This window comes from Gambusia affinis, linkage group LG15 (genome assembly GCF_019740435.1).
Source record: "Gambusia affinis linkage group LG15, SWU_Gaff_1.0, whole genome shotgun sequence".
Classification (NCBI taxonomy): domain Eukaryota; kingdom Metazoa; phylum Chordata; class Actinopteri; order Cyprinodontiformes; family Poeciliidae; genus Gambusia; species Gambusia affinis.
Genome location: NC_057882.1, coordinates 22,884,409 through 22,897,921, shown reverse-complemented (window position 1 = coordinate 22,897,921; position 13,513 = coordinate 22,884,409). Strand labels below are relative to the sequence as shown.

At 36.4% G+C, this 13,513-nt stretch overlaps 1 protein-coding gene across 4 annotated transcripts in view; it reads right to left on the bottom strand.

Annotated features, from left to right (window-relative positions):
* The window catches only part of LOC122844575 (actin-binding LIM protein 3-like), a 42,634-nt gene that overhangs the window by 15,240 nt on the left and 13,881 nt on the right, over nucleotides 1–13,513 (bottom strand). For all 4 annotated transcript variants that reach the window (XM_044140171.1, XM_044140170.1, XM_044140172.1 and 1 more), the window contains 7 exons: nucleotides 11,906–12,018; nucleotides 10,756–10,882; nucleotides 10,506–10,599; nucleotides 9,323–9,410; nucleotides 3,384–3,442; nucleotides 1,236–1,319; nucleotides 665–694 (listed from right to left, as the gene is read on the bottom strand). In XM_044140171.1, coding sequence (XP_043996106.1) covers nucleotides 665–694; nucleotides 1,236–1,319; nucleotides 3,384–3,442; nucleotides 9,323–9,410; nucleotides 10,506–10,599; nucleotides 10,756–10,882; nucleotides 11,906–12,018 — 595 coding nt within the window. The remainder of the gene's footprint in view (nucleotides 1–664; nucleotides 695–1,235; nucleotides 1,320–3,383; nucleotides 3,443–9,322; nucleotides 9,411–10,505; nucleotides 10,600–10,755; nucleotides 10,883–11,905; nucleotides 12,019–13,513) is intronic.

The window sequence follows — 13,513 nt, the reverse complement described above, 5'->3', positions numbered from 1 at the left end:
TATCTTTCTATGAGGAAGTACCTCCGTGGTTAAACTACGTTCACTTTCAGAGTAGTAATCATAATGTTTAAAAACACTTCAAACTGTAACAGACAAGGTGGGATGAGTTTATTATACCACTGACAGTGAGAAGGATGTTGAGGGAGGTAAAGAAAAAAATCCAAAGAATGTTAGAAAACAATACATAAACATAAAAAAACGCAGCTTTTGGATAAGGTTACAACAGACATGGCATCAGTAAAACAGTTGTTTAACATACCATCAATGAATCAAAATCATATAAATCCTATACTTAGAAATTTAAAAATAAAAAATTATTCATAATATAAATATTACACAAGTAAATAAAAACACCTTTCTGGGTATAACAGTACAATACTACTGGAAGCCTTAAATTAGATGCAAACATGAAAATTGCAAATGTATTGCAATTTACTTACAAATTTACAAAAAATGATACATGTAATAAAAATCATTTATGTGAAACAAAGCAACAATATAAAAAAGAATTGATTACAGTAAATAACAAAATACTTTTCGGGTAAATAGCTGAAGAGGTTTGATTATTGTACTTTTCTGATTCAAACATTTCTTACTATTGCAGTCAATAAAAACATAAAGTGGTCATTTGAAATGATGGAGGACAAATAGTTGAAGTACTCACATGAGCGTATGGCGATAAGGAACCCAAAGACTGCAGGAGGAGGATAAAGAGTTTTAAATATTGTTATCCTGAATCAGAATTGGTCATTTTCCTTTATGTTAACTATAATATAACTTAGAATCCACAGTTTTATTTATTCTGTGTGTGAATGTGTGTGCTGGTCCACAGCTGTTTCTCTGCACAGCATCTTCTAAGAACCGAGTCTGTGCATGTTCTGCCTGATAAGGGATGATGTGTGGCTGCTGGATGTCATATATGGTTTTGACCCTGGGCAGAGCCTCCAGCTGCATATATCCTAAAACATCAGTGTCAGCCATAAGAGAAACAGAAGGACGCGCGCACACACCTTCACACATGGACACATAATACAGATGGAGTCCTGAATAGAAAACCTGGGGCTGAGGATTTTATTTAAATAGCTCTCACATAAGCTCTGCATACAGAGACACAGGTAGTTGGACAGAGAGGGAGACCATTCTGTCAGTGTGAGTGACATTTGACTGGCAGCACTGACGGAGACAGAAGGTGTAAGTACTGCAGCTTTGGTGCAACAGTGATTGCAGTTACTCACACAGATGAGCCGGTGAGGAGAGCCGAGGAGGGGAGAGGAACCTGAAGGAGAAATGGATGCAGTCTCAGAGGTTCGCCTCAGATGCTGGGTAAAACAAAAGAGCAAGAGCAAGAACATGAGGAATTGAATCTAATCAAGGACAAATACATCTGTAAGGCTGGATTTGTTTTTTTTTTTAAATCACCTGGTCCTTAGTAAGTTACCTAAGCTAAGGTAACAAAGGCATTATTTTCTAAAAAGCAAATGGGTAAATTTTTAGACCTTGTGCCTCAAGGGGGTATGAAATACACTAGATTCCCGAGAATATTTTAGAAATTGTTTAAGTAATGAAAATATCCACTAATGAATACCTGCATTTTTATTTACACATATGGCCACTTAAATAAAACACAATCTATAAAATTTTAAAGAAAAAACAGAAGGATAGAGAGGGGGAGGAAGAGTGAGAAAGAAAGAGAGCGGACAACTGAGTGTATAATATTTTGAGCAGCTCAGTAAACTCAGGGGTTTAATCACTTTGCATTCAGGGGTCTGCTAACACAATGCCAAATAGGAAAGACATCAGGAGTAACAGTCTGTTGCCTTTCAGTCTGGTAAGGGTTAAAAGCTTAGTTTACATCACTTTACAGACTATTTGATAACTGGACAACATTCATTTCTAATCTTTCCTAGAATAGACATTCGAGTAAGTTAAGCTTGTGGTCAGATCATGCAACATTAGTAATACTCTGGGGATTACAATAACTCAAAAGCTACTGTACATCTAGCCAGGCAAATACAAAGGTTTTAACTGACAAACTAAGAGAAATGCTGCATAAGAGGAGAAAACCTTATGCAGTAGTGGAGCCTGGGTTTGTTAAAAAAATGTTATAAAACCCAAAAGACAATGTATATTAGTACAAATGCTTATTATTTGACATTAGCACAAATATAGTTTAGTTTGAGTTTAGTGTATGGCACAGAAATGTACAGATGTTCATAAATTTTTCCAATGTAAATGAAATGGATTATTGAGCCTTTTTATCTTGTGTTTTCTCTTACAAATTTACTAATACAGCACATAAAGTCAGCCCAAAACAAAACAGCATACAGTCCAGAAAACAACCCATAATCATTACTGTCTGCTTTTTGGTAATATTGTTTGTCTGCCACAGAACAGATGAAGAAAGTAAAATCAAATAAAATCTTTAGCAGTTTTAAGTTTTATTTCAAACTTATTTATTCATGTAAACTGACGAACACATGAAAACACCAAGACAATGTCTGTTGACTGGAATCGGATGGTTTTGAGCTGGATACTCCATCAGGTAAGGCCAAACTCATAAACTCATAGCAAACAGCAGGAGACTTTGTTTATAATGCCTACCTGCTGATCAATACAGTACTGATGAGAAAAAAAGGTTTTTCCCCCATTTCAATTTAATTTAAAATGTATCCTTTAATAATAGGGGTGTAATTTTAAAAATATTATTTGAACATTGCAGTTGCAACATAAGAAGGGTATTCTGCTCCATCCTACAGATCCTCAAAATCAGGGTACATAATACAGTGATTCTTATGTACCATTAACTCCTATTGTTTGTCTCTCCTCATTAAACAGAGAATCTGTAATTTCTCCCTCTCTCCAACTGGTAAATGTGTGTCAACATTGTACAACGGGGACCAGCAGAGGGGTCCCTCCTTACCACTAGCTTCTGATTCACGTTGATTTGTTATTTTCTAATTTCCTTCAGTTGTTAATTGGGCTGGGAAAAACCAGCAGTCTTGTTTTCAGCTTTGATTAATTAGTTTAGTTTGAGTTTAGCATATGGCCCAGAATTTAATTACAATGTTATGTGGCTTGTTTAGTACCTTCTTTATCTTTTCTCATTTTGGTTTATGTTTGTTTTGAATAGTGTGTATATTTCTGTTGACCCTTTTCTAAATATATGTAATTTATATTAGTGACCTCTGTTAATTCACAACAACACACGCAACTCTTTTGTCCGAGCAAGACATAATTATTAGGCTCTATTTCAGGATTCAGAGTTGTTGTTACTAGTATTAGGTTATTATTGGTTTGTGGCTTATAAAGCAATAACACATTTATTTAGAGAACATCAGAGAGAGGAAGTGCAGGGCTCTACAGGTATTTTGAGCATCACTCACCCTAAGTTTCCTCTCCAGCCGAGCTGCTTCTTTACACATCGGGTGCCAAACCTCCGAACCTACAGACACATAAACACACAATTCTGCCTGAGTTAGCTTTGTTTATTGTGTGTGGCTTTATGGGATATAAGGAGCAGATCAGGCTCTCTCTCTCTCTCAAGTGCATCAACATCAATCATCATACACACACACACACACACACTCTGAAGACAGGATCTATGGCTGTGGAGGCAGATTGTCTGGTCTAAGAACAGAGCTTGTAGCCCTTTTGGTTCACTTAAAAACACAGACAAAGAAGAAAATAATCTTCAGCTATATATAGCTATATATACACAAATCAGTGTAACTTGTTTTGGGCACAATTTTTTCTTGTTAACCCATTTTAATCTGTTTAATTCCTCACTGATTCTTCAACAAAAACAGGATTTTTGTTTTCTACTTTGACTATTAGAATGGAAACTAGTTGCTACTATTGGCTAAATATAACAACCAACTCAGAAAAACCATACACAAAATGTTGTCAATATTCTTTGGAAAACTTGAAATCACACTTTTACAGTTTTCACAAATAGTCTTGTACATGTAAAGGCCACATTATCCCAAAAAGGAGTTTTTCTTTAGCTCAAAGTGGAACCTGAGTGAAAGAAGTAGCAAGTTACTTCTGACAAAAAGATTTCCTGCTTCAGAAGTTTAGTGCTTTAATATAACCCTCACACAGAAGCCTTCCCATGATGCATACATCAATGAAGTGACAACGCCCACATCAAATTTCTCAGCAATGAAGATGCATCAAAACAAGTTGCAAGAACTCCCAAACCAGAACTGCAAGCAAACAATTATGTTTTTATTGTAGCTGAGAGAGAAAACTAATTTCTCTGGTCTTGTCTAGTAAAGGTATTAGAATTAATCATAATGAGTAACAGTAACATTTTATTTTTTTTACATTGCTCACAAATTGTTTATGTTTTGATATGTCTGTCATAATATTATTGCTTCTTTTTTCAATGTGTACAAAATGTTAGCAAAGTGGATCCTATAAAAAAAGAGGTAAAAAATAGTACTGTATAGTTTCTACAAGAATGCCCCTTTGGAGACACAGAAGAAGAAATTGTTATTGTCATCTAAATGCTAGTAGTGATTATCCTGGTCATTAGGGGTGTCTCAGCACAAGCACTCATACCTAAATTGTCAGCACAGCTCTATACGCCCATGTTCTCCTACCCTGTATACCTACAGGATGATTATGTGCTAAACTAAAATGTGGAGCTCTAACAATATGAGGACCCCACCCAACACTGAAATTTTATATTTATAAAGATTATGGTTTCTTACGGAGCTACAGTGATGATGGAGAAAGAATGTTGGACCTAAACAAAGCTTAACAGAATGGATTTGCAGAGGTGATGAGTTTAGTAGCTCAGCAGCACCAGGCAACCACACAATGAGACAATATTGAGGTGACTCCATGCAACTATCTCGTGGGGGTTTCCCACTAGATTTTTGACAGATTATTGACAAAATTAAATCAAATTTCCAGCCAACTTTATTACAGCCACTTTTAACAGTGATTGTTCACTGTTACATAAAGTAAAACAAATACTTAGATTCTTTTGTTTGTTTGTCTCGACTAAAACGTACCCAAACGAGACTTTAAAACCAAGGTACATAACAAACCAGGACTTAAGTGAATTATTACAGCCCCCACTGATTATTATGATGATTGCTTGCATACTATTATATTGATCCATTTCCAAACTTGCATTGGCTTTCCAACTTGCAACTGAAATGCAGCCAACTTGACTTTCTGAGATTGAACTTCTGTTGCACATTGAATGCACCACAAACTCTTTTACTTCAAGCTAAAATGCTTTACATTCACAGCCTTCACCATCACAGTGAAATTTGAGACAAAAGTAATCATTATAGACGCAAGTGATTTTTGCAGCTTCCAGTTCAGCGTGGTGCATTACATAAAACCGGATTCGGCAAACTCTTGCTTTGAAAATTGCAGAATTGTGGAACCTGAGGGAAAGAAGGCAGAGGCAGCAGAAGGAGAGATTGGTGGAGAGAGCAGCAGTGGAAAGAGGAAATGAATGGAGGCTATTACAGATTACACATAACAATAAACCACTAATGTCAGGATGTTATATGCATGAGGATCTGATAGTGATAATGATGTTAATACATCCGCCCTGTGCACACACACCCACACTCAGGCACACACCCCAGAAAGCAGTAACACACCCACATCAGTATTTATCATTTCCCTGGGTCTGGGGGCAATGCAGGCCGGCAGGACGGACTCTGAGCTGATCCTGAGTCTGATATACAACCACCATCAACACCATAAATCTAACCTGCATGTAAGTACACACACACACACACACACACCTGCACACAAAATCAATACTGCAGACAGAAACCATGCGTGGTGATTCAGTGCACCCCCATCCCTCCCACACTCCTCAACTCTGCTGCCAAGAAGATGTGTGGCCTTGAGAACCTTTATCTTCTGGATGAGAAGAATCTCCATTTTTACAAAGAAAGTCATTTATTTACCGGGAAACTGTCTGCCTAACTATGTCTAACACAAAATATGCCCTGCTTGTTTTCCTACACGGAGATATCATGGAACGAGGCCTCAGCTGCATTTAGATCCTTCTACCTTTATGCAAAACAAGAAAAAACAGCCAGAGAAGCCAGCAGTGTGACTCTCAGAGATATTCAAAAACGATTGGATGAAAACATCCAGTGTTAAACTCAGGCAGCATCATTGACATTTCTGTTTATGTCATTTGAAATTCTAATGATAATATATAAACCAGGAGATATGTAAATCAGGTTAAAATGAATTTTATTTTGCTGAATGATGCTGTCATTTATGTGGACAGGAATGTAAGCTGCACTTCAGGAAGTCAAAATTAGCAGAATAAATGCTGACAATTTTTGCAAGAGGCAAAAATCAGTGAGTGAAAAACAAACATTCTTTTTTTGCAATAACAAATCAGTCACCTGTCACCCTACACCATCACTTCTCTGACAAATCATTGTTTATTTGACCACAGCATGGAAGCGACATTCCAGTTTCCACAAATGGCAGGTTTTCATAATCCAAAGTTTAAATCTATTTATTGGTTACTTTAGTCAAATTTATTGACAGTAAAAATAGTGCCTATTGTTTTAAATATAAGAATTTGATTAACCACATTGGTTTAATCAAGACTACATATTTAAAAAGCTTTGATTAAATCCGCTAAAAAATGTTTAGCACTTCCCACCACTACTTAAAAGTTACCCTGAAAACTTAGAAACAATAATTTCAGAGCTATGAAAAAACTATTTCTTGAAATAGTTGTGCAACTCCATCAAACACATAAATAAATGTATCCATTCATGTATAGAAACCGCTGACTACTTCAGATTTGCATTGTAAGATTGATTGCAAGGGGGTGTGTGTGTCTGCGCGCGCATGTGTGTGTGTGTGTCCTAATTACACTTGTCTCACGAGGGTGATTGTTCAGTCCTCTGACATGGCTGAAGTAATCAAAAGGAGCAAATGTAACCTTGGGGCAGCTCACTGTAGCAGAGCAGAAACACACACAGATAACCACAACTACACTTCAACACACATATTCACACAGAAAAATGTTTCAACGTGCTTTGAATCAGATACACACACACACACATACTGTACAACTCTTAGACACACTAACAGACTTAAAGTCCAATATGCAAATGCTTAGTTTTACTGCCGCCTCAGAGGGAGTCCAGCAGAATGTCAATGAGCCGAAACAGGAGGTGTCGACCTGCGTGGCGACTCTGAGTGTGTCAGCCACATGGTACAGTACAGTAACTCCACATTTAATCCCGGCTGCTTCGATCCCGCTTATCTGGAAAGCACAATGGCCTTTTTCATTTTCAAATTGTTCTGAAGGTTCAGTTTATTTTCTGGAGTTTAAATGTAAATTTTCAGTCATGTTTATCTGAAAAAGCTCAGAGTATTGCAAGTCTTGTGACTTTAGGTTTACAAACACCATCTTCTACCCCATTTTGGTATTGTTTACATATTATTTATAAACTGAAATGATACGTATTTAAATTAAAGCCTCTTAGTTTCTTCAAAAGAACTGATGCCTCTTTAAATCTAATGAAATGAGAAATCTGTTATTTCTGTATCTGTAGTTTAAGAAAATAGGAAACATATTTGTACTGGATTTAAACTCCAACTGATAAGGTCAATGTTAATTAACAGAATATCAGTCCAGAAATGCTGAATCTCCTAGCTTTTTGCTTTGTTTTAATCAAAAAATTACAAAGGAGACCCATTAAGCATAAACATTCACAACATAAATACTTTGTTGTCCTTACAAGAAAATGATATTTTTCATCTAGCTGCTTATCACATGTGACATTTGTGACATTTGTGCAAAAAACATTAACTCCCAAGATTGATCGAGTGCAGGGTGCATCTGCTGCTGAGCGGGAGGAACAGTTACAAAGCACTTCCAGATTCTTCACCCAACACGTTGATGTGCCCTTGGGCAGCACATTTAACCTCAATGTGTCTGTTAAGGTGTGTATTAGTGTATGAATGTGTGCTGCTTCTGAGTGCTCTGGTTGAATGTGGTGTAAACGTGCTTCACAGGTCTTCCTGACCAGTAAAGCATTTTATAAGTCCAAGTTTCCTACCTGATAAAATCTGTTCTGCTTTTTTAGTCAAAGAATAAAACGTTCTTCTATTTCAGCAGAAACTCCAGGCTGATTCAAATAAGACCTGCAATGCAATCAGACGCTGAATTATTCTGGCACAACAGACAAGCCAGATTAATGAAGCCAGCAGCACAAGTGAAGGATAAAAGGTAATTGACTTCAGTCCTTGAGGGCCTAATGTTGGAGTGTGTACATGTGCTTTTGTGCAACTTTGTCGTTCATTCCAGATCCAGGGTTCATGTGAGATCAATAGTCATCTATAGAGCGATTCGCCTTTTACCTAGTCACTGTATTTACTCTCATTTGCTAACGTTCTGCACAGCTTCCTTTATTTCTGTTAAAAACTTCTGACCAAATAGACTAATAGGAAAATATTTTCATATAAAAATATCAGCATACTGAAAGGTATATTCATGCACTGTAATTTATACAGATGCACAAAATATCAAATTAAAATTCTACTTGCAAAATCAATTACCAATAGTAACACACTAATGCTTCATTATATATTTCTATTGATTGATGTATTTCAATTAAATTTGGTTCAATGCTGAAAACGTTTCTGCATTAAAATAAGTTTTTATTGGTGTTTTATAATATTTTAGTTTCAGTTCAATTAATGTATTTCAGGCTTAAATTTGATTATTGAAATACATTAAGTTTTATAATCCGAACAAATCCAAAATATATATACAGGTTCTGTGGATATTTAAGCCTGTTTAAGCTGGATCCTGTTTCCAGTCAGCAAACATTTTTATGTAGCTATTTTTTTTTTTTCCCCATTTTTTTTCTGCTAAGGGTTTTTGCGGCGCTAGTGGCTCGTATTTTTGTGACAGTAGGCTGACAGGAAGGCGGGTAAGGAGAGGGGGGAAGACATGCAGCAAAGGTCATCGGGACCGGGAGTCGAACCCGCGACGTCCGCGTTGAGGACTAAGGCCTCCAAACGTGGGGCGTGCTAACCCCCTGTGCCACCACAGCACGCCCCATTTTTATGCAACTATATAAATTGCATGATTGAATGTTTGCTAAGCTGCAAAAACTCGATCAGTTCCATATTTGCAGAATCACACTTGGGCATCAGCATCTTTACAGAGCAAATCAAATTTAATAGATTGCATCATAATATCTATTAACTGTACAAATCAGGAAGCATGTTTAAATTTTCTTGACAACATTGTAATTCAGAGCAGTATTGTCTGTTATCAATAAGTAACAAACAGTTTTCTTGCCTGTTAGGTACATTTCCTCTCCTTCCTGAAACATCATGTGACAGCGGGCACACCTGGCACAACTCGGGTGGTAATGCTTCCCCCCAGCCTGCAGATATAATCAAGGAGCAGAAAGGTAGAGACAAAAGAAACAAATTAAGAATTGTATCATAATGTCTATTAACTGTAAGACAGAGACATAAGATAAGAGACATGATAGAAAACAGGAAACATCACATGGCGAACAGAGACAACATGTAGAGATAAAAAGAGCTGAAGTCTGTTGGGTTTCCAAAGATGTTTGATCTTGAATCAAAACTTAGAGAGAAAGCTGGACATTTTCTTTTAAATATAAAACACAAAAACATAACAACAAAGATCTCGGACAGATGTGTTTACATATCTAATCAAATGTGCATATAATCCACATATTTAGGAACAACATTGTTGGCTTGACAAAAACAGCTATGTAACAAAAGTTAAGTGTGCTGCAACATTAATTTCTGCTGATTAATACAGTATAATAAAATTTCTGCATTGAATTGAAATTAATTATGACAATAACTTTTTGCAAAATACCCACATCTCATATGTATTTTAACATAATTGCACATTATCATCTAAAAACCTTGTATTTTAGTTTTTATCTACCTCGAGGTCAGGTGACTTATAAAATGTGACGAATTATAATTTCTGATCAAACTAAAACATGTATATGACCTACAATACACACCATCATATACAAATATGCTCATTAAAAAATGATCAAAGCTGCAAAGATACAAAATGGGTAAGGAGAATAATACCTGCTCTAAGTTTACTGTGACTAATACAAATAACTAACTACAGATCAGGACATTTAAGCAAGAAAAATATTCTAAACTGTTTTAATTACTTTATCAAGGAGACATCTGAAGTGAGTGCATCTACATCTCAAAGAACACATTTAGAAGAAATATTTTTTTATCTGATGGCCACAAATATTAAAACCTGTCCTAGTGCAAATATGGATCAAAAATGAGTTGAGAAAAAAAATATTTATTAGTTTTATTCTGTGTGCTGGACAAATAAGTCCTCAGTGCCTAACTCCACAGTGAATCAGTACATCAAATGTCTGGGCTGCTTTGCTCCTAAAAGGGGGGAAGCTGCTAAAAACCATTGGATATTAGAGCTGATCAACACAAGTACAGGAAGAAAGGCTCACCTCGAGTACTCTACCGCTGATGTACCTGCTGCAGCCCTCACACCTGATTCCAAACTGAGTGTGGTAGTCATCCTCGCAGTAAGGAATCCCGTCTCTGCCAGGAACACATATGAATTTCATTTTAACTCTGTGCTCGTTGCAATTGTTGTGCTGCTTTTCACCGTCTAAAATATAATGTGTCTCTAATTGTCAGAGCATTTCTGCATGGTCTAGTAATGATAATGTATAAAGGGTTGATTAAGCCACTCACTTGCTGATGTATTCTCCAGTGAGAGCACAACCACATGTCCTACATTTGAAACAGGTGATGTGCCACTGCCTCTCCAAAGCCAGCAGAGACTGGCCCTGTTTGATCTCTTGGCTGCAGCCTGCACAGTCTGGAAAGCAGGACAGGAGAGGCGAGAAGTCAAGCACTGAGAAAGGACATAATGCCTTTAAGCACTTGTCTTTCTGCTGTGGTCCTGTTGAGATTGTCGCACCATTTCTGACAGATGGAACGCCCAAAATAAGGCTGTAAAACTACCTGGAGCACAGGCCACCTTCTGAGTGTGTGTCCCTGTTAGAAGGTGTGTAGCTGGGTTGACTCTGGTGGGAAAATAGCCATAAATGCTTTTAAAATATCTGTAAGAAGACTAAGCCAAATAGTCCTGTGAAATAATATTTGCTCCCTGACAGACTTTCTTTTTGTTTTTTTTCCTATTTTGTCACAGTTAAATGTTAATTTCAATCCTTGTCTTATGTAAAAAGTTTTACAAACCAAAACTTAACTACTAAGCATTTGTGGTAACTGGCAACAAGTTTTGACATTGCTGTGCAGGAACTTAAATCCACAAATCTTTACAAAAGTGCTTGAATTCAGACACATTGGACACTCTGTTTAAGGTCATGCCACAACATCTTTGACTAGGACACCAATCAAAGTCTGTGGATGTTAAAAACTACCAAAACTACCAAAACCATAGTGGTTTATTTTGAGTCATTCAGAGATAACTTCACTGATGTGCTTCATATTGTCTTTAAAATTCTGCAGCTATTATTTTCTATCTGTGTAGAAATAAATCAACTTGGGCCCGAAACAAGTAACCAAAAAATCCAATAAAAACTGCACAAACACAAGTAATTATTAGTTATTTTTTCTCAATTTATCAGAATAAAAACTACAACAATTGCCCTTAAGCACTTTACTGATTGGAATAGGATGCCAAAAAATTATTTAATGTAAGCCAAACAGCATTTGATTATTCCATTGTTTTAAAATATGAGCCAATAGCTTGACTATTGTTTTGTTTTGCTTTAATTGTTCTGCTTTTTATAGTTATTCATTTCCACTGTGTCAAATTCTCACATTAAATCCATGAGTATGACAGAGAAGTGTTTATGTGTGCATGTTTGCTTCTTACAGCTCGGTCCAAGAATCTTAACAGGCTTGTCCTTTTTCAGAGAGTGTGAGCACTGCTGACACACACACTTTTTCCCACAGAAGGTCACTCTGTCTCCAATTGGGAATGGAAGCCTGAGAACACACACACAAAGAAAATTACGTAGCTTTCAACCCAAGCACAAAAATTGCATCCATTTAGCAATAATCGTTCAAAAAAGCAAAGTCTGATGTTTTATGTGCTAATTCAAATCAAAGATGAACAGCAGCTAAAAGCATTTCTCTAGCTAAATACTTTGTTTTGGCATAAAAGTTTAACTTTAGTGGCAAAATTTGAGGATAAATTCATAATAAAAGTTCCTAAAGCATCCATACAGACAAACTATCTTTTTGAAGAAGGGCAACAAAAACAGCAATGTCTAAGATCTGTTGCAGAACAGAGAACTATTGTAGTTGAATGTATGTTAAGCAAAAATGCTGACATAATTGAATCATACACAAAAACATTTAGAGTGTTCAGATTTTAACTCGTCAGTGGAGTAGTTTTTAACTGTGTTTTTAAAAACTACTCTGCTGTGTATGAAATGAAGTACTACAATAAAAGTTTCAGATTTTCAAACTAATTGTGATGAAGGAAAAATTTTCTGAGAAAAGACAAAAGGCAGTTTTCAAATACCTATTAAGACAAAAAATAAAAATGAATCCAAACCAATGTGACACTGAAAAAAAGTAAATCATTATTAACTATTCACACTCTTGACAAAATCTTGAGTTGCCATTAAATGTTAATCATAGCTTTCTAAGACTTCTTCAAGTCACATAATTTTGGTCACCTTTCTTTGTAGAATTGATGTAATTAGGTAACACTGGTGACTTTTTGAGTCTGAATTAGATGTTTAAGGTGAAGCCAGAACATCTCAACTGTTTTTTAAAAAAGAAACAGTCTCAAAAACCTTCACTTTGGGTTTTTGTCTCTTTTTTGAGTCTTGCTGATGCGCTTAGGATTGTTGCAGCTGCATAAGTGCAGAAGTGCACTTTCTCCTTCAGATTTTCTGGAGCATTATGTAGTTTGATCAATAGCAAGTCATCCAGCTCATTAAAAAACAAAGCAGCAGCCGGCCATCATGTGACTGTCAGTTATTTATTCATTTTTTTGGGGGTTTGTTTGGCTCAATCCATCCATCCATCAATTGCATCAACTTGTCCTTGCACGTTCGCAGGGGGGCTGGTATTTCCAGCGGTCGTTGGGGGAGAGCCAGCTTTCACCCTAGATAGTTTGCCAATCACACAACAACACAAAGACACACAGGACAAAAAAACTACGTACACACACCCCTAAAAACGAAATTGGACCAATTAACCTGACAGATGATATTTGGAGTGTGGAAGGACCTCATAATGCAAACTTCATACAAGAACACCCCAGATTGGGCTTCTAGCCCAGGACTTCTTTGCTGCAAGAGAACAATGTTACTACAGCCTGATTTAAACAGTTAATGTTTAGTCAGTTTATAATACGATTTAATGATGATTTAGATGTTGAAAAAACTGAAATAGTTATGCTATTTCAGTTATCAGTCTGATGTTTCGTCCTTGTAAGAACCAAATATACAGAAATGTATTTGTATGA